The 22,304-nt window shown below is 47.7% G+C and overlaps 1 protein-coding gene across 2 annotated transcripts in view; it reads right to left on the bottom strand.

Annotated features, from left to right (window-relative positions):
• The window catches only part of LANCL1 (LanC like glutathione S-transferase 1), a 378,881-nt gene that overhangs the window by 233,230 nt on the left and 123,347 nt on the right, over positions 1–22,304 (bottom strand). For both annotated transcript variants that reach the window (XM_069225656.1, XM_069225657.1), the window contains exon 4: positions 21,779–21,986. In XM_069225656.1, the coding sequence (XP_069081757.1) occupies positions 21,779–21,986 (208 nt within the window). The remainder of the gene's footprint in view (positions 1–21,778; positions 21,987–22,304) is intronic.

The following is a 22,304-nucleotide window of genomic DNA, read 5'->3' as shown; positions in this document are numbered from 1 at the left end:
AGGAAAGCAGCCTTGGTCGTCAACACCACCTTATCCCCATAAAAAGATGTATAAGGGGGTTTTACCGATAGAGCCTGCAACTCACTCACTCTCCTTGCAGATGTAATAGCAACCAGGTAAACTGTTTTTAGAACCAACAATCTTATGGGGCAAGAATGCATAGGCTCAAAAGGGGACCCCATAAGGAAAGTTAGAACCAAGGACAAATCCCATTGAGGCATAACGAAAGGATTTGGAGGAAATGTATTCATAAGGCCCTTCAAGAACCTAAGTACTATTGGAGATTTAAATAAAGAAGGCTGGTCTGGAAGACAAAGAAAGGCTGACAAGGCAGACAAGTAACTCTTAACAGTAGCCACTGCACAAGCCCTTTGTGCTAAAGACAAAGCAAAAGATAAAACATCCGACAAATGAGCACGCAAGGGATCAATCTGCCTCTCTCCATACCATACCACAAATTTAGACCACCTATTAGCGTAGATAGATCTAGTGGAGTGTCGCCTGGCCGGTAAGATAACATCCACTACCTCAGGCGGGAGAGAAAAGGAACTCAGGTTGCCCCGTTCAATCTCCAGGCATGAAGGTGCAGGTTCTGGAGGTTGGGGTGTAAAACCTGCCCCTGCGACTGCGAGAGGAGGTCTGCCCTGAGAGGGAGACGGAGCGGAGGGCACAGTGAGAGTTGGAGAAGGTCGGAATACCACACCCTCCTGGGCCAATCCGGAGCAATTAAGATTACTTGGGCCCGGTCTTGGCGTATTTTCCTCAATACTCGAGGAATCAAGGGTATGGGGGGAAATGCGTAAAGCAACTGGTCGCACCAGGTCCTCTGAAACGCGTCCCCCAACGCTCCTTGTACCGGATACTGGAGGCTGCAGAATAACGGGCAGTGCGAGTTCTCCCGGGTGGCAAACAGATCTATCTGAGGAAACCCCCACATCTGGAAGATTAGAAGGACTTGATCTGGATGGAGACGCCACTCGTGGTCGGCCGAGAAATGGCGACTGAGACTGTCCGCAAGTACGTTCAAGACTCCGGCCAGATGATTTGCTACCAAGCAAATCTGATGGTCCTTTGCCCAGGACCATAGCCGAAGAGCTTCCCTGCAGAGAAGGTACAACCCTACCCCTCCCTGCTTGTTTATATACCACATCGCAGTAGTATTGTCCGTCAGGACCTGAACCGACTGACCGCGAAGGGATGGGAGGAAGGCCTTGAGAGCCAGACATACAGCCCATAACTCCAACAGATTGATATGAAACATCTGTTCCACTGGAGACCAAAGCCCCTTGATCTCCAGGTCCCCCAGATGAGCTTCCCACCCTAAAGTGGAAGCATCCGTCATTACTGTGGTCACCGGTGGAGGTTGCGTGAACGGCCTTCCCCGAGAAAGATTGTCGCCCGCAATCCACCACTTCAAATCCGTGGCAGCATCTCTGGAGATCTTTACAGAACCTTCGAGATCCCCTTTGTGTTGAGACCACTGCCTTCGGAGGCACCACTGAAGAGCCCTCATGTGCCAGCGAGCATGTGTGACCAACAGTATGCAGGAGGCAAACAGACCGAGCAGACGTAGGACCTTGAGGACTGGAATGACCGTTCCACTTTGAAACATTGGAACCAACGCCTGAATGTCTTGAATCCGCTGAGGCGGAGGAAAGGCTCGATTCAACGTTGTATCCAGTACTGCCCCTATGAACAGGAGGCGCTGAGAGGGCTCTAGGTGAGATTTGGGCACGTTCACCGAAAAGCCCAGGTCGAACAACAACTGGGTTGTCGACTGCAGATGATACAACACGAGCTCCGGGGACTTGGCTTTGATCAACCAGTCGTCCAGGTAAGGGAATACTGCTATCCCCTTCCTTCTGAGCTCTGCCGCAACCACCGACATCACCTTCGTGAAGACTCTAGGTGCTGAAGTAAGACCAAACGGGAGGACCGCAAACTGATAGTGCTGTGACCCCACCACAAACCGGAGATAGTTCCTGTGCGACTTGAGTATCGGGATATGAAAGTAAGCATCCTGCAAGTTGACAGACACCATCCAATCTCCATTGTTCAACGCCAAAAGCACCTGAGCTAGGGTCAGCATCTTGAACTTTTCCTGTTTGAGGAGCCAATTCAAGATCCTCAGGTCCAGAATTGGTCTCAACTGACCATCCTTCTTGGGAATCAGGAAGTACCTCGAGTAACAACCTTGACCCCTTTCCTGCTCTGGAACCAACTCCACCACGCCCTTTGAAAGGAGGACTTGAACCTCCTATTCTAACAACAGGAGGTGTCCTTCTGAACAATAAGATGGGCGGGGCGGGATGGGGGGCGGAAACTCCCAAAAGGGAAGGGTGTAGCCTTTTCTCACAATGCTGGTAATCCAGGAGTCTGATGTGATGACCTCCCACTTGTGGAGAAAATACAGTAACCTCCCCCCACAGGAGAGGAGTGAGTGGGAATTGGTGGAAGCCTAAGGCTGCTTCCCCTGCTGCACCCCTCCAGAGGAAGAGGAAGAGGCAGAGTGCTGCTGAGAGGCTCCCCTGGTACGGACCCTACCCCTCCCTCTAAAAGATCTATAGGAGAGAGCAGAGGTAGGCTGCTGGAATTTCCCTCGAAAGGAGGAGGAGGAGGAGCCACAACCAAATCCTCGAAACCTCCTAAAAAATCTAGAGGAGGCAGAATAAGTGGCTTGCAAGCCCTGCGACTTGGCCGTGGCCCTGCTCTCCTTGAACCTCTCTAAGGCCGAATCCGCCTTGGCACCAAAGAGATTGTCCCCATCAAAAGGAAGGTCCAGTAAGGTTGACTGTACATCTGAGGAAAACCCTGAGTTACGAAGCCAAACCTGCCTCCTCTTAACTACAGCAGTGCCCATTGCTGTAGCCACGGAGTCAGTTGTATCCAACCCAGATTGGATAACCTGAGTTGCAGCTGCTTGAGCGTCCGATACCAGATTCAATAGCCCCTGAGGGACCTCCGTATGCGTAGATGCAATTTCGTCCATCAGAGCATAAATGTATCTTCCTAAAATACATGTAGCATTGGTGGACTTTAATGCCATGCTACATGACGAGAAAACCTTTTTGGATGCCATGTCCATCTTCTTGGAGTCTCTATCGGAGGGCACAGTTGGAAAAGAACCAGGAGCAGACCTTGCCGAGCAGGAAGCCTGGACCACCAAGCTTTCAGGTGTTGGATGTCTGGTAAGAAAACCAGGGTCAGCCGGTGCAGCCCGATACCTCCTAGCCACAGACCTATTGACAGCTGAAGAAGACACCGGCTTCTTCCAGACTTCCAAAACAGGTTCCAGCAGCGCCTCATTGAACGGCAAAAGTGGTTCTGCCGATGTAGAGGCCGGGTGCAACACCTCTGTCAACAAATTCTGCTTGGCTTCAGTCACCGGCAAAGGAAGATCCAAGAAGTTAGCTGCCTTCCTGATAACAGCATGAAAAGTGGCCGCCTCTTCTGTATACTCCCCAGGAGATGACAAGTCCCACTCAGGGGAAGTATCTAGGCCACTAGCAGTGTCCAGCCCATGGAGGCCCTCATGAGAGTCCTCAATCTCTCCTTCCTCCAGGTTCTGTCTCTGGTACTCCTGTTCTTCAAGGAGGCGGAGAGGAAGCCTCCTCGAGTGCAGCCTCTCCTCATTCCTCGGCGTCGACATGGCGTCAGCAGATGTCGAAGAACGATGCCGATCCCTGGATCCGTCTGACGCCGGGTCTACAGGCGCCACAGGTACCTTCGGCGCCGAACCAGGAGTCGGAGGCAGAGAAGACTGCTTCGGAGTCGTAGGAGTTCTAGACGGCGCCACTGGTTGAAACATCGAAGCAGCCGGAGCCGAGGATGTCGAAGCCTCAGGAGCCACCGGAGCCGATTCCGACGCCGAGCTCACGTTCCCCAGGGGGAAAAAGGGCATAAAGGGTGCCGGTCGAAGGGGAGCCGGAGCACCCATGTTGAAAGCCAAAGGGCCCGAAGGCCCAGCCGGCCCACCACCTGGAGCCATCCGCTGGAAGATGGAGAACATCGCATTTAAAAATGCTGTATTATCGGCTCCAGGGGCCGGGTACTGGGGTGCCTGGTTCGAAGGTGACACCGACGCCGGCCTCGACGTCTGCAATGTCGGAGAAAACATTTGAGGCTGCGGAACCTCAAACACTGAAGGTGGTTGGCCCAATGACCCGGGCGAAGCCGGTGAGGCTGGAGAAGGCAACGGCGCCGACGGATGAGGAGTGACAGTGGAACTGACCTCCCAAGTCTTCCGACGCCGAGTCGATGGTGACCTCGACCGAGACCGCTCTTTACACGACCGGCGCAGTGATTCTCGACGACGCAGGGAGTCCCGATGACGACGATGAGACTTCCGTGACGAGGATTTTCGATGGTGTCTCTTCTCCCTCTTTTTCGGCTTCGCCAGAAAAAGCTTGGCCTCGCGCTCTTTCAGGGCCTTCGGATTCATATGCTGACAAGAATCACACTTGTCAACATCATGATCGGAACTAAGACACCACAAACAGTCAGAATGTGGGTCAGTCACCGACATTTTGCCCCCACACTCACGACAGGGCTTGAATCCTGACTTTCTCTGCAACATTGTAATCTCAGAGAAAAAATTAGATCCAAAAACACACTGTAACTGTCGAACAGCAACAGTAGCTCCCTCGAAGATAACCGTTTCGAATGGCACGGAAAAAAGGGAACTGACGTGGGCACGTCGGCGAGGACCTCTTATTGCCTGTATGACGTCAGACGGCGTCGCGTGGGCAACTGTGACGTCCTCGTCGACGTGCAGAAGCTAGGAAGAAGATTTCCGTTGAATGCTGGCGCAATGGGAGTATTCATTAGGTGAGGAATCCACAGGTAGTTGTATCCATCAGAAATACAGCAATTCATTTAGTGAAATATAAAGAGTGAAACACAGATATAAGGAAACCTTTGTATTTCCAAAATGGGCACAAGATAAGGTGTTGAGAAGCAGTGGTTATTTGCACATCTCTGAATTCCAGGGTCCCCATATTAGCATGTGAATTACAGGGCATTTCTCAAATAGATGTCTTTTTTACATACTGTCTTGCAGTTGGAAGGAAAAAATGTAGAGAAAGACAATGAGCAATAACACTTGTTCTTCTATTCTGCGTTCCCCCCAAGTTTCCCGATAAAAATGGTACCTCACTTGCGTGGGTAGGCCTAATGCCTGCGACAGGAAACGCAACATGGACATATCACATTTTTACATTGAAATCGGACGTGTTTTTTGGAAAGTGCCTAGCTGTGAATTTTGGCCTCTAGCTCAGCTGGCACCTAGGAAAACCTAGCAAAGCTATTCATTTTTTTAAAGCTAGACACCTAGGGGGAATTCAGAATGGGGGGACTTGTGGGAATTCTTAGCAAACCTCAAAATTTGGCAAAAAAGCACTTTTCCCTCACATTTCGGTGCTGCAAAGTTCTGGAATCTGAAGGGAGCCACAAACTTCCTTCTACCCAGCGTTCCCCCAGGACTCCCGATAAAAATGGTACCTCACTTGTGGGTAGGCCAAGTACCTGCGACAGGGAATGCCCCAAAATACAACGTGGACACATCACATTTTCCTAAAGAAAACTGACCTGTTTTTTTGCAAAGTGCCTAGCTGTGGATTTTGGCCTCTAGGTCATCCAGCACCTAGGAAAACTTAGCAAACCTGGACATTTCTGAAAACTAGACACCTAGAGGAACCCAGGATGGGGTAACTTGTGGAGCTCTCACCAGTTTCTTTTACCCAGAATCCTTTGCAAACTTCAAAATTTGACAAAACAAAATAAAACACTTTTCCTCACATTTAGGTGCTGAAAAGTTCTGGAATATGAGGGGCGCCACAAACTTCCTTCTATCCAACGTTCCCCCAGTTCTCCCAATAAAAATGGTACCTCACTTGTGTGGGAAGGCCAAGTGCCCGCGACAGGGAATGCCCGAAAACACAATGTGGAAGCATCAAAATGATCACATACAAAACTACCTGTTTTTGCAGGGGCACCTGCTTTTTGGTCTTGGGCTCTGCACCATCTAGGGAAACATACCAAACACAAACATTTCTGAAAACTAGACACCCGAGGGAGTCCGGGGAGGTGTGACTTGCATGGATCCCCCAGTGTTTTCTTACGAAGAAACCTCAGCCAACCTCAAATTTAGCTAAAATATCAAATTTTTTCCACATTTCTGTGTGGGATCACCGCACCAGCATAAATTTCCCACCATCCAACGTTCTCCTAAGCCTCCCGGTAAAAATGATACCTCACTTGTGTAGGTGGGCCAAGTGCCTTTGCCAGGGTACAGCCAAAAACATGTTGAAAATGAGGGGAAATCAAAGCTGGTCCAAAAAGGCAGTTTGAAAAAAACTTTTTTAGGCAGACAAGTGGGGCAGAATTTGTATCAGTATAGATGCAACAATGCTGGGTGGTAGGAATTTTGTGGAATCCTGCAGATTCCGGAAGGTTCCATCACAAAAATGTGGGAAAAATGTGTGATTTCAAGCAAAGTTGGAGGTTTGCAGGGCATTGTGGGTAAGAAAATGGCAGGGGTGCATGTGAAGCACACCACCCTTGACTTACCCAGTTGTTTAGCTTTCTACATGGCAGCGTCCTAAAGTCCAAAAAGAGCAGCCCTCACCATTCCAAGTTCGAAGATTTTGAGAGTTAGACAAGCTCTCATGGCCCAAATGTAACACCAAAACCCAAAATAATCAAATGTCCCCTTGCTTGCAATGGGATAAGATTTTTAGTGAGCTGGGGGAGAGCTGAAAGACTGCTACCCCCTTCAGTTGGGGTGGGGGCATAACCATGCCCATACTGGTTGGTAGCCACCACCCCACTATTTTATTTTTTTATATATAATTCCCTGGCATCTAGTAGGCTTTCTGCTCCCCCTCCCCCCACCCTCCCTGGGGACTGAATCTGGGGTAATTGCCCCATCTGCCCACTGGTGGGCAGAACAACTTTGTCCCCATTTATTTGGGTTGGGGGTATGGCCATACCGCCATCCTCTTTTTTTGAAATTTTTTTAAAAATAAAAAAATAAAAAACCCTGGTACCTAGTGGTTTCTGCCCCCCTTGGGAGCAGATCGGCCTAAACAAAATAGGCCGATCTGCTCCCACGGGGGGCAGAAATAGCCTAAAATAAATCTGCCCCCTAGGGGAGCAACCCTTGCCTGAGGGGTTGCAACCCTTGCCTGAGGGGTTGCTCCCCTTGCGTGAAATTGGCGCAAAAAAAAATCCTAGGTGTCTAGTGGTTTCTGCCCCCTTGGGGGCAGATCGACCTGAGAAAAATAGGCCGATCTGCCCCCAATGGGGGACAGAGATGGCCTAAAATAAAATTGCCCCCCAGGGGAGCAACCCTTGCCTAAGGGGTCTCTCCCCTTACATGAAAAAAATAAATCCCTGGTGTCTAGAGGTTTCTGCCTCAGTTGAGGGCAGATTGGCCTTCCAAAATTAGGCTGATCTGCCCCCAAGGTGGGCAGAAATGGCCTAAAAGGGGGGCGACCCTTGCCTAAGGGGTCGCTCCCCATCTGTAAAAAGACATATTAAAGAAAAATCCCTGGTGCCTAGTGGATTCTGCCCCCGTGGGAGCAGATCGGCCTAATTAAAATAGGCCGATCTGCCCCCCCAGGGGGAGCACAAATGGCCTAAATACAATTTGCCCTCAGAGGAGCGACCCTTGCCTAAGGGGTCGCTCCCCACGTCTAAAAAAAAAAAAAAAAAATTATTCCTGGTGTCTAGTGGCTTCTGCCCCATCAGCCCAATTTAAATAGGCGGCTCTGCCCCCGGGGGGAGGGGGCAGAAAAGGCCTAAAAATGAAATGCCCCCTAGGGGAACGACCCTTGCACAAAGGGGTTGCTCGCCTTCATTATAAACATTTTTTAAAATAAGTGGGCATTTCTGCAGACAGGTAGCTTTACGGGCTGCAGAAATACTTACAGAGATATGAACGACATGCCTCTGCCTGCCCCCACCTCCCGGTCGGAAGAGAAATGCTTTGCATTACTCTTCTGGATTGATGGGAGGTGACCTCTGATGAGGTCAGCACGCCATGACGTGCTGACCTCATCAGATGTCAGGGGGGGTGAGGAGGGTGAGGGGTGGAAGGGTAAGCGATTCCCCTTCCATCCAGGACCAGGGGAGGGGAGTGGGAGGCCCACCGCTTCCCCCGTGGACCGGTTGCAGGACGAGCTGGTCTCGTCCCTGGCACACGGCAACTGTGGCCGATGGCAAGACCAGCTTGTCCAGGGCACACAGGGGATTAAAAGTATATAAGGGCAGTTTTAAATGCCAAGTCGAATTGGTAGTGAAACTGCATACACAGGCCTTGCCATGGCAGGCCTGAGACATGGTTAATGGGCTACTTATGTGAGTGGGACAATCAGTGCTGCAGGCCCACTAGTAGCATTTAATTTACAGGTCTTGGGCACATGTATGGCACTTTACCAGGGACTTACAAGCAAATTAAAGTTGCCAATAGGGTATGAGCCAAAACTACCATGTTTTTAGGGAGACAGCACATGCACTTTAGCACTGGTTAGCTGTGGTAACATGTCCAGAGTCCTTAAGCCAACAAAAATTAGGTCAGAAAAAACAGGAGGAAGACAAAAAGCTGGGGGTGACCCTTCAGAGAGGGCCATTTTTCAACACAAAGACTGACTCACCTGGGAAACCTAGCAAGAGGTAATTGAGGATCTACATCAAGCAAGGGACAATCTGGGGCAGTATGACGATAGGACATACACAGAGCTACTGCATGAGCAGGGGGGTAAAGCTGGGCACTTACTGGCATGACTGGTGAATAGAGAAAAGGGAAGTTATGCTGTGGTGGCAATTGTAAGCAAAAGGCAGACACACTTAAGAACCAAGACAATATCCTTTGGATGTTTGAAGAAGTCTATTCCACACTATACATAAAACAGACAACAGCAGAGGAGGCTGGCATCGCAACTCTCTTAGTTGAGGCAACGTTACCTAAGGTGAATGAAGATATACTTGAGACATTAAATGCCTGTAGTGGGCACAGATGTAAGATGGGTGATTAAAGATATGAAAACTGGTAGGGCCCCAGGAAATGATGGATGCCGGCTGTAATCTACCAGAAGTACAGAGTACCGTTGATCCCATCACTGTTAGCTAAGTACAGGGAAGCACTAGAAAAGAGTTCCCTTCAGAAATTGCTCTGTGCAGCTCATATAGTGATATTGCCTAAGCCAGGCAATGTCCCACTGGATTGTAAGTCATATAGACCAATGTCGATGATTAATGTTGATGCATAAATTCTAGGGATGATCCTAGCTAGGTGACTGGTGAAGGCAGCTTAAAGTATAGTACATCTTGATCAGGCTGGATTTGTGGAGGGTTGTACGACGTCCACAAATATCAGGAAGGCGTTCCCTTACTATGCAACAAGCAGTAAGGACAGGTGAGCGATTTGCAGTGGCGAGCCTGGATGTCCATAAGACCTTTGATACTGTTGACTGGACATTTCATGAGACAAACAATTGTGTGATATGAGCTGGGTCAGGAGTTCCTTAAAAGGGGAGCCATGCTTTATACTGATAACCTGACACAGGCAAAGGTGGGAAACAGAATATCTGGAGGGTGGCCAGTACAAAGGGGGACAAGACAGTGATGCCTCCTCTCCCCATTACTATTTGCACTGCTAACTGAACCACTAACAGAGGTTTTGGAGTGAGGTGATGACAGGCACTGAAATACACCTGACGATACAAATATGCCTAATGGGACAATAATCTAGAACTAAGAGAACTACAGTGATGTTTAAAGTAGTAGAATTGGGATTAGCAGTGGTCAAAATGTACATCACTCTGAAATGGATCAAGACCCAACTCCCAACCAAAGAACAGTGGACTAAAGAGTTGACCTGGTGGGTGCAGACAGAAGAAGAGACAGTGACACACCTCAGGATGAGGGCCCGCAGGAAGATCCAGAGCATTATGAGTGGTAGGCGGCTAGAGATATGGACTAGATTTGTCCCGAGAGAACGCCATTGGGGGCGTGGCCGGGCCACGAAGGAAGATGGGCGCCTAAACTCCGAGCTCCATGCTGCGCCGATCCTGGGAGGCGGCGGGGGCTCCTTGGCAGCCGTGGCGAACATCCTGCCTGGCGTCGGAGCTCTTTAGAAACTACCAAGCCCCCAACTCATGAGAACAACGGCCCGCAACTGCGAACCTGAAGGCCTGCGGCCTTCTTGTGAAGAGAGGCCTACTCGGAGGGCGGAGTCGCGTCATCCAGGTCCCGCGATCGGCCCTCCGAAGCAGAGAGGAAAAAAGGAAGAATTTCACTGTGAAGGGCCTCGGGGACCCTTCCAACGCCCTGGACCCTCAGCCCCGCGTAGAGACCTGCAGCGGAGCCCCGGAGAACCCGCACTGAACCTCAGCGCTAGAGGCCTTGCTGAGGGGGCGGAGCTGCGCCCTCGAGTTTGAGGCGGAGCGGCGTCCCCAGCTTTACGGCCTCCAATACTGCAGGTGACGATCCCCGCACCAGCATCGGCGGGAGGCGATGCATTGAATCATACCACAGCCCTCCGGCCCGATACTAGACACTGCGCTTCCCCCCCTCCTGGGGGAGAAACAGGAGGGGGGTGAAGAGGAGCGAGGAGCGACAGAGGTAAACAGGTGGAGAGCACGAGGACAGATAGCAACTGGGGTGTCCCGCGCCTCCCCCACCCTCATAGAACAGAGAGGAGGAGGGTGAAGAGGGGGCAATGAAAGGCAGTAACAAAGGGAAGCAGTGAATAAATGAATACATAAAAGAATAAACAAAGAATCCACACACAAGGAGCAGGGAAAAGGAGACCAAAGGGAAAGAAGCACTGAAACAAAACAAGAAAAAAAAAGGAGGAGGAGAGAAAAGGGGAGAATAACTGGACAGGAAAAATAAATAAAAGAACTAAGAAGTAGGTTATAAACTGCCTACCTCTGTTCCACCCCTCAAGCCATTCAAACACCGGGACAGGGACAAGTATCTCTGCCACCGCCTGCAGGCATCGATGGGACCCCGGCGACAATAGAACAGGAACCCAGGAATATACACCACCAATTACAACAGGCGGTGGTAAAGCAACATAAAGAGGGTCTCGCCTGCTCCCCTTTCAACATGCTCCCCACAACCCACTTCAACAGGTGGAGTGCTCTCTGCCAGGATAGAAGAACTACAATGAAGCCGACTAACAACGTCAAGTAACCGGCGCTGCTCTCACAGCATATCCTGGATTGCTACGAGCCTCACATCGGCCTCACTGCCTCGGTATCCTTATTGTCATAATCTTCTTACCTACTGACAACAGCGGATTACCACACCCCGCGACGGCCTCTGAGACAGTACAAATAAAACAGGGACAAAGAAAGGAAAGAACAGAAACCAGAAGGAAAATAAGAAAATAAGCCACAACAATAGAAAAACAGAGGGGTGTAGGAATAGAGGAGAGGACCGACTGACCCGCAAACCTCTACCCCCACTGAACCCCGAAGATGATTTCGGGCCCAATCGGGTAGGCCTCATAGATCAGCACGCCGATGCCCGGCAGCAAACCGAACCATAAACCCATTGGCAAGCCGGCACGACAGCTATTATTTTCAGAGGCGCTCCACCAGAAACGACAAACCTCCATGGCAACAGAGACTCACACACCACCACCCCCAATCCAGCCCGCCATTACATCTGACAAGGAACAGTCCACAACTATGGAACGGATACTACACGAGATCACTGCCGTCAGCCGTCGAATAGAGGGAATGGATGCTTCTATATCCTTGCTGACCCTAGAAACCAAATCCATGCGATTAGACATTGCAGGTTTTCAATCTAGAGTGACAGGTTTAGAACATCGTATGGGATCACTGGAAACGCAGATGGCCACATCCCAGGAAAGAGACCAGGACCTCCTCTACCTTAAGAGCAAACTCACAGAACTGGAGAACAGGAGCCGAAGAGACAACATTCGCCTACTGGGGATCCCGGAAAATGAAGGAGGCACAGATATACAGGCCTTCCTGAGCTCTACTCTCTCCAAACTGACCTCACTGAACTTTGACGCACCTCTAGAATTCCAACAAGTACATAGAGTAGGTCCGAAACGCGCCAACACATCTCTTAGGCCCCATCCGATCATCGCCTGTTTACTATGCCATAATCAGACCCGGCAAATACTACAAACAGCGCGTAGCCACGGTCCTTTTAGGATAGGCCAACATGACATTCACATAACAGCCGACTACTCTAAAGAGACCAATGAGCGCAGGAAGGCCTTCCTAGCTTTAAGACTCCGCCAACTAGAGATGAAATATGGCCTCTTCGATCCCGGAAGAATGTGGGTTACCAAAAACGGAGTATCCAGGGACTTTTATAACCCTGAAGAATTGAAACTATTCCTTGACTCTTTTCAACATCAGCCCATGGATTCTATCAGCACAAGTCGCCCACTAGATGTCTCAGGGGACAACGAGGGCAACGGACCTCTACCCCCAGGCCTGGAGAGCGAAAGCACAACTCACCATGACACCGACACCTGTCAAAGGGGCAGGGATCTAGAGAGACTAGCCAGATCGTACGATGATAGGGGTCAGGTTCTACACGCAGTGGCAGTACACACCCAGTTATCGGAGAGATATAAATCCCGCTCACCCCTGAAACCATCGACCGCATCCCCCTGAGAGGGTGACCCACTACAGTGCATACATGAAACAGATACGAAAACACTGAAGTACGACCGGCGACAACCCCACGGACGGATGAGTACACATTGGGATTTTGCATTTGTGTTTACCCTATGGCTATTATTATCATCTTCAAAAATAGACGTTTAATATGCTCATGCCCTCCATAGAGAGGCATGAGGTCCTATACTGTAACAATATGGCAAGGGCTGTCTGTTAAAAGGCACAAGGTACACACATTAGTGCACAGACCAGATCTTATCGCCTCCCATAGATCGCACATAAGCCAGGTCCTTGCCCTATAAGGACGTAATCAAATACGTAACCAAATTTATAACAAATAAATTGGCTCTCCCCTCACCGCACTACAGAACATCCCGTAGCAATAATGCAACTCAGCTACATCTAACCTAATAGGTACACCATATCAATAAACTCTCTCGCCAGATTCTGCTAATCCCCAATCCTCACACAGAAGCCCCAATAAAAATAAACCAAACTATGCACAGGGACACAAACCCTAACACTCAACAGGGTAACAGAACGGCGTGAGAACTTGCCATAAGGGTTATCATACCACAGAAACATGCCACTATCCTCCACAGGGATACTATACAATGCCGGAAGCACAACAATTTAATCAACACATACAAGTTCATTTGAAAACCTCCTCCCGGTGCACCACAACCTTGCCATGCGTACATGACTGCTTTAGACCCCATGGATGGACAGCAGACCAACTACCCAGACATGCAATCAATACCCCCCCCCCCTTTATAACTGTCGATACTCCAACAGGCAACAAACACGCTCCTGCCCCTCATTATGCAATGCAACAAATCGCAGTACCATAATATAAACTATCAATAGCTTACATCGAACACGCATATTTGCACCTAGGCTAACCCTCAATGACACGCGCAATCCCCACACAAAACTGGGCTTCGCACGACCATGATCATATCACCAGACTAGCTAATAAACCGTCAATCCCTCAATGTACTTTACTGTATTATGACGTAATAATACGATACAAGACACAGATGTAGTAGTAAGAAGCCCTCACTGGATACAGATAGATCAGTACTCACTAACTCTCATTATCTACTCTAAGATATGTTCCATGATACACGACCTAATAGACAATTACACAATTGTATGACAGGGAACTATGTTACACTATGTTATACTATGTTATGTTTTAAGAATTACTAGGTTATAGCGATACTATGAAGTATGTTGCAGTGATATTATAGAAGTATGGAAGCACCTAAGCTGCTAGGTGCAAATATACCCCATAGTCTTCACCCGGCCCTGTATCGCACCGCCCTATACCCTCACCCTCCCGGTCTTAACCCCCCACATTCCTCTCATCTCCCTGGTATCTCTCTTCTATCTTTATGAACTCCCCCTTTTTTCTTTCACCACAGCACCCCCATATCGCAGAATCCAATATGACGGCACTAATCAAGCACGGAGACCGTTTACTACACAGCAGACGCGAGTATGTCAACTGCACGAGGCATCACATCAGACACTGACGGACTCCAGACAGATCTCCTACCATATATAAGGACGAGCCTTTTTTCCCTGCTACACTCATACTACCCACGATGTTAAGTCTCCAATAATATATGGATATCTATATCTATATATTAGGCTCCCTCCACTGTTCGTGCGTTGTCCTTCCCCCCCCCCCCCACTTCCTCCCACCCAGGACGGTAGATCCCGATCATTATTACTAATATGGCTATTACCTCTCCCCGAACTCCCTTCACGATGCAACCGCTCCCCCCCCCCCCTCGGAACTCGGAATCCGCGCATTCCTCTGTCATAAACCACCAATGGCTGCCCTGTGCCCATCCGCCGCCTCCCCGGCAGTGATCCGCTCCGATAGAAATCGGACTCGCCGTCTACAGATCTACTTGCAGGAGGCTTCTGATCCCTATCCTCTACCTACCCCTTCCTCCTTCTCTCCTCTTCGATCCTCTATATTATTCCATTTTATCTCATCCTATATATATCAACGTCAACATCCTTCCACCCCTCCTTCCTAATATTTCCTCTCTATCCTTTCCTCCTTGTTTTTTGTTTTCGTTCCCCCCATCCCCCTTCCCTCTGCTGGAGTTTCTGGCCCCACCGGCTACCCCCATTCTCCCCCGTAACTTACCATATTCTAGCAAGCATAGTCCATACCCCATCAGCCGAAGCACCTCCCCCCCCCCCTTTTTTCACTTATGTTACCCAGAGGATCGTTGAGATCTCGCTCTACCATTTAGCATGCCAGGGAACGCCTCCCATATGACGCACCCACTACGAATCCTTTCCTGGAATGTTTACGGCATGACAAACTATATCAAACGGAAAAAGATCCTGTCCTATCTCCAATCCAAGAGAGCGGACAAAGCTCTGATCCAAGAGACACACCTTGATAACATAAATCCAGTAAACTCAGACGTGACTGGGTAGGAAGGGTCGCCTTTAGCTGCTGCCCAACAAGCCGGGAAACCAGGGGTAGCACGCCTCGTAAATGCGGTGTAGATATCCTAATACGCAAATCCCTCCCGGTTACGATCATTAAAACATTGAATGATACGGAAGGGAGATACATATTCGCTAAATTAAAAATAGGAAATACCTTCCTATGCGTGGGCTCTGTCTATGCACCAACCGGCACTGAGCGCTCCTTTTTCCTGCAACTAATTCGACTATTGACCGAAATTGGAACCGCCCGCTACATTATAGGGGGAGACTGGAACCTCGCCTGAGACGCCATTATGGACAGGACAGGCCCCATAGACGTGGGTAATAATCACGATAGGGCACTATTGACGGACCTAACCACGGAAGTAGGTTTGGTCGACTGCTGGAGACTAACACACCCAAAGGACAAGGAATACACCTTCCTATCATCCGTCCACAGCACCTAATCACGCCTGGACTACTTTCTGGTATCGCACACCATAATCCCCCAAATACAAACCACTAGCATCTTAGATAGCAAACTCTCAGACCACTCCCCGATCCTCCTCTTGATACAAGCAGGTTTAGCCTCCCCCAGTCATAAACCATGGCGCTTTGCTATACACAGATACCGCTCTCCCCAAGGGAAAGAACAACTTAAGGACCCCATATCCACGTATATGACCGAAAACACTGGTACAGTGGAGTCCAAACGGTGCTATGGGCAGCGGCGAAGGCCACTCTGAGAGGGAATATGATGCGTGATGCGGCACTAGCCAATAGAGACAGGAAGGCCTGTCAACGCACCTTAGAAAACGAAATCCAGACCCTCACTAAACAATATACCGCCCAGCCGTCTCCCGAGTTACACCGCTCATTCGAACAGGCCCGAATGGCACACAATGAGCTTTACACAACGCAGGCAGAATACGCGCTGCAAAGATTACGCGGTCGCCACTACGAGCAAGGAGAGAAGGCTGGACGCCTCTTTGCAGCACAGCTCCGGCAAAGAGATGCTGCCTCCGCCATCCCGGCCATAATGTCCTCCTCAGGAGCGGTACTGACCCGCCCGCAAGACAGTGTGAATGAATTTGCTACATAATATCAGCATCTTTACACTCCCGAAAGATTGACTGATTATACACGGACTGAGGCATTTCTTACCGCGGCCAAAATACCTTGCCTATCGGAGGCCGGCCAAGCTCTCCTAGAGGGCGATATAAGCAGGGAAGAAATAACAGAAGCTGTCGCAAACCTCCCCTACCATAAATCCCCGGGAGAGGATGGGTTCCCAGCGGAATTTTATAGATGGGCTGGAGAAGAGGCAATCACTGCATTGCATGAGGCGCTCACGGAGGCATGCCAGGAGGGCTCTTTGGGCGCCCTGTCCAACAGAGCTACAATTGTCATCCTACCTAAGCCAGGGAGAGATCCCCTACTGTGTGGCAGCTATCGCCCTATCTCACTCTTGAACGGAGATGTCAAACTACTAGCCAGCGTCCTAGCAGCACGTCTGCGTAAAGTGATACCGTCTTTGGTCCATAACACCAAGGTAGGATTTGTACCGGCTCGCACCTCCAGAAATCATATGCGTACCCTGTGTCATACACTAATCGAATCACTACACCTACCAGAGGAAGCTTTGGCCTTATCCCTCGATGCAGAGAAAGCATTTGATCGCATCGAATGGCCCTACCTATTCACCACCATGAAACACTTTGGCCTTGGAGAAGAATTTATCTCCATAGTTCGATTACTGTATGACCACCCCCCGGCACAGGTTAACTGCGGGGGCTTTATGTCAGACCCATTTCCCATTGGAAGAGGCACCCAACAGGGTTGCCCCCTCTCACCGCTTTTATTTCTACTAACAATGGAACCTCTGGCAGCAACTATACGGAATTCCCAACAAATAAAAGGTATCCCTCTACCAGGGGGCTCCTCCAAAATGTACCTATACGCGGATGATATCTTATTAACCCTGTCTGACCTGGAAAGATCCTTACCATCACTGCTCTCCATCATAGAGGACTTCGCACCCCTATCCGGGTATCGGGTAAACTGGGACAAGAGTGAATCGCTGCCTCTATCTCACGTAACAACGAGGGCCGCAATCCACGGCCTCCCATTCAAATGGACCCCGACCCGTCTTAAATATCTAGGAACGTATATTAGCCGAGGCCTGGAACGCATGGTTAGGGACAACCTTGACCCTCTTATATCCCGGATGAAACAAGACTTCGCCAAGTGGTCACTACTTGGTTTATCCATGTGGGGCAGGACACAGGCAGTCAGGATGGTAACCCTGCCGCGCTTTACGTATGTACTAGGTATGTTCCCTTTGCAGGTACCTCTCTCCCTCCTTCGAATGGTCGATACATCGATAAGATCTTTCGTCTGGGGCTCTACACGCCCAAGACTGAAGCCTGCAATAATATTGGCACGACGGCCCTATGGAGGATTAGGTTTACCCTCAGTAGAGCAATACTCTTTAGCCCTACAATTATTGCAATTAGCCTATACGTTACCAGGCACCCCGGACCCCCCACAATTGGTAACTACGGAGAATCTTAAGCACTGCATGCGTAAGGCACTAGGAACCCCCCCGTGGACGGTCAAGATTTCACCCATAGTCACTTACCTGCAGACGTGGGGTCGACATAGAGGAGTCATGGCCGGCCTATACACAGAGATAACGAACCACCTTTACTCGCAACCCCTCCTAGAGCGACTGCGCCTAAAATTGCAAGAACAACTGGAGATAGCCTATACTGAAAAAGCGTGGCCGGACATAATCGAAGCCCTTGATATGGGGGTCCGCGAGGCCCGTCTGAAATTCTGTTTATTCAAAACCCTTCAAGATTGGTACTGGACCCCCATGAAAATCTTCAGGGCAGGCCTGATACCACACGCGAAGTGCTGGTGATGCGCAGACCTCCACTGTGACCTACTTCACATTTTATGCTATTTCCCGACGATACAACCTTTATGGGACACAGAGCGCCACACACTCGCGGACTCTATACTGATACCAGACCCAGACACCACCATCACTCATTTTTCTACATGACATGCGCCAGTATCCCTCCCTATCAAGGCCCCATAAACGGCTGCTCCATATGGCAATTGCCACAGCTAAAATCTGCATACTCCGACATTGGAGGTCTAGCACCGCCCCAACGCCAGCAGAATGGAGGACAGCCATGTTCCAAACAGCCACTCATGAGCGCGTAATCTATAATCTACAGGACCAAGCGGCTCTATTCACGGATATCCGGAGACCCTTCCTGACAGGACCATGAGGCAGCTGGGGGAAGGTCAGTGGACAGCAGTCGACACTCCAGGACCCCCTCCTTCCATCTTCCCTCCCATCCTTGTATCTTTTTTCCCTACCCCCCAGATCGCCCGCTCTGGGAAACGCCCTCCTCCCCGGTCCTTTCACTAACGTACCAGATGATTTGCTCCCTTCCATCCTACCTGGTCAGTTTCTGAATGCCTAATGCATTCAGAAAGATCTCTACCCCTTACACACCCAAACCTATGTCTACCCAGGCATCCCCCTGTTTATTCCCCCTCAGCATTTCCCTCCCTCACGTACACAAATCAATACCCCATTTTAAAATTATCTAGAAGCGCATACCATTTCATATAAAAATATACACATCAGACAGGAAAAAAACGGAACATTTACTTAATAACCTCTAAATACTGACCCTTGGGCCACCCTCCCCCCCACCCCATCAATTCTTCCCCTTCCCTTCCTACACTACCTTTCTCCTCCCTTTCCATGGTTTCTCTCTCCCCTTTCCCCCACCCTTCCTCCTCATCCACTCCCCATTCTTCTAATTATCACTATAACACCTATTATTCGGCATACTCATCAGATTGTACGCATCCATATATACATAGTGTAATTATTTGTTGTGAAGTGGAAAGTTGAAAATATGTCTATGTATATTCTGTATTGTCTTATAATCTTCCTTAATAAAAACAAGAACGCCATTCATTGTATTGAAGTAAAAAGTGTTACCTGTTATATGATAAATGTGTAAAATAAGTAATGCAGGATCTTCCAGGAGGGTGGGGAAAGGGTTTGCTTTTGGAGTACTATCATAGCTTGTAAATCAATAAAGGAAGTTAAAAAAAAAAGTCAAGCACAGAAGTGAAGAGCAGAGAGAGGTTTCAGAACTGGGACAGGCTGTACAGAGCCATACCAATAGTTTCAGTTAAAGGCTACTGGAATGAAGGCACTTACCCTTTGCATGCTGAGTTATCAATGCAGCTGGACTCTTTAGACGAGAACAGGCCTTGCTATTTCTTTCAGCACAGTACTTCATTGTTCAAAAAGGTATGAACGTGAGTACAGTCTCTAAAACTAATAATACGTTTTATTTTCTTTGTTGCTAGAATTCGACTAGCGCTTAGAAAGAGAATACAACTGTGATGTATTATTAACACCAATCAGGATGGAATGATATAATTCTGGCTCCTGGTAAAGGTTGCTGCTGCCATATTATTAGTTTTCATTGTGGTTACAATTCATATTGTGTGCACTACACTAAGATTTTATTTCTTAAAAAATATTAAGATGAATCTGTTGTGTTCTAGTGTGTGAGTGCTTTATTACTTAATTAACGAAGGTTTAGAGTTTCACTTCTTGTCCCTGTAACACCTCATGTGATTTATTCTTACCTAGAACACATCTTGCTCAGCTATTGCTCGGTGGGTTGTGAAATGGTTACAGTACAATTGGATTTCTGATTCAAATTGGCACATTGATTAAATCCTTAATGGCTAGGGGGGGGTCTAGAAAAATCTAGAAAACATATCAATATCCCTCACAGGTTCATGTGCTGTTCTGATCTTTTGCCATTGCGAACTTGAGCTGATTATGATATACCAAGCCTCATAAAAAACCCTTCAAAAGTGCAATTCTATTCAATCGTGCAACAATTCAGCAGATGTTTCTGCAACCCTGGACAAACCCTATCAGTATAAGCAACAAATAGCTGAAAATACAAGCACAGAATAAACTGACATATAGTATAACGTAAATATTATATGACTGAAAAAAGATTAACCTTAACGTAAAGGAGGAAAAATATTCAAGGGAGAGGCAAATGAAATGTAATGGTATTGTGTTGCAGGGTTCTGCTTCAAAGTGGCAGTGTCAATTTCTTGCACTGTTTCCTTTTTAAAAAATGCAGTTAAAAAAGCAGTATATCCATTATGAACTATTCTACTTTTTAATCCACTTTACAGTTGTACTATCGAAAAACAAATTGAGACAGAACATCATGGAAGGTAGACCTAAAAAATGAACATATTATGTTCCGCCATAATATAAGCAACACATGAGTATATTTCATAGACATTTAAGTGACTCAAAGAAAGAAAAATCATCGCTGAATCCTTTTCTAAACTCACGGACAAAAAAAACACAAATCACATTTTCATCGTTTCTACGCCAAACCACTAAAAAAGCACCTGCATTGTCATAATTTATCAGGTTAAGAGAATTACAGCAGAACCACTAGGCTATTAAGCAATCAAAAAGATTACAAAGAGGGATTTCTCCATAAATGTCATCGACAGCCAAAAGGACGGTGAACCAAATTCAGAGACACCAATTGCTTAAAGAAAAACTAGACAACAAAAACGTTTTACTTTTTTAAAAAATTCCCACGAATGCCATGATAAAAAAGATAATCAATAAATATTCGGAAATCCTACAAGTTGAGCAAGATTTCAGCTCATTATACAACAAGTGACCATTAATCACCTATGAAAGATCTAGGATCATTAAAAAACCTACAGGTACAATACTATTTGGACAATGTGGACATTGCAGTAATGTAATAAAAAGAATCACCGCACAAGGGGACTAAAATCAGATTGAAATGCAGAAGCAATTGCAACTTCAACAGTTGCATTTACGCATTGAAATGACCATGTGATCTATCATATATAGGTAAAAAAATAAGGAAAACTAAATGATGGAACTCAGAACATAAAAGCAATATATGTAAAAACAATCTTAACACTTTAGTTGTATCACATTTCTAGCATTACAAACAAAATGTAACCTAGTTATGTGTCAAAATTATAGAAATACAAGAATAGTTGTCTGGAAGAAAAACGACAAACATGCTCCTATACAGATCTACTGGAGTAGGCTACGAGGCACATTACAGCCAAGAAGGTTAAATGATCGGTTGGCAGTCTCATGCTTTCTGTAAAGAGTTCACGAATACTAGAGACCAATGGATATGATTATGTGAACACATTTATTAAGTTGAATTTCATTAGCTGAAGTCATCGTAGTTGTGCATCAGTGGCGTCCACTTAGTCATTTCACAAGAAGTTTACATGTCAGCTATTATGAACAGAGATTGTATTTGGACGGCGTGCCTCAGTATTTTACTGTATGATACTAAGGATAACTAGTGGTGCAAATTCTAAACTTTAATATTTGGAGCATCATAAATTTATGTTCTGTTTGTTGAACTGGAGAGCTTCCAACTAACCTCTAAAACCTTTCAACGTCCCTTTTCAAATCTATGCCACATCCTGCGGAAAGCTAAACTGAGCCTGGCAATAGACCCTACCAATATGATGATACATTATATTGAGAAATAACATACCGGCGGATGCAGTCCTCTGCTTGCTTCTCCTGCTGTAGCTTGTAATATACAGCAGCTCCGACTGCCAGGGGTCCAGCATCCCCACACAGGAAGGTGACCCCTTGCTTATTCAGGCATTTCAAGCTCTTGCTGATATGTTCCTGGGCCTTGTTCAAGTAGGAGGTATCTCTGAACACATTGAAGAGGTGCAGGTACAGTAGGGAAATGCCTTGGGGAAAAAGCAAGAATTTACATGTGCACCACTTCAAATTTGTTACAAATACCTTCAGCACTCCAACACACACAAAGTTCTAGGAGTTCATCCTCAACCACAGACTAAACAAAATGCTACCATGACTAAAACATTCAATATATATAGTCACACCAATGAGAACTCAGTTATAATGATACAATAGATATATTGGGGTCCGGTTGACCACTTACCTGGCAGACCATGATTTTAAACATAACTCATTAACAAGGGACGCCAATCAAAATATTTTTCCCAAACAAGATCAATAGTTGAGTAACACTGATGCCCCCTTAT

This window comes from Pleurodeles waltl, chromosome 3_1 (assembly GCF_031143425.1).
Source record: "Pleurodeles waltl isolate 20211129_DDA chromosome 3_1, aPleWal1.hap1.20221129, whole genome shotgun sequence".
In the NCBI taxonomy this organism is placed as follows: Eukaryota; Metazoa; Chordata; class Amphibia; order Caudata; family Salamandridae; genus Pleurodeles; species Pleurodeles waltl.
The sequence above is the reverse complement of the archived record's forward strand: the minus strand, read 5'-3'. Positions and strand labels throughout refer to the sequence as shown.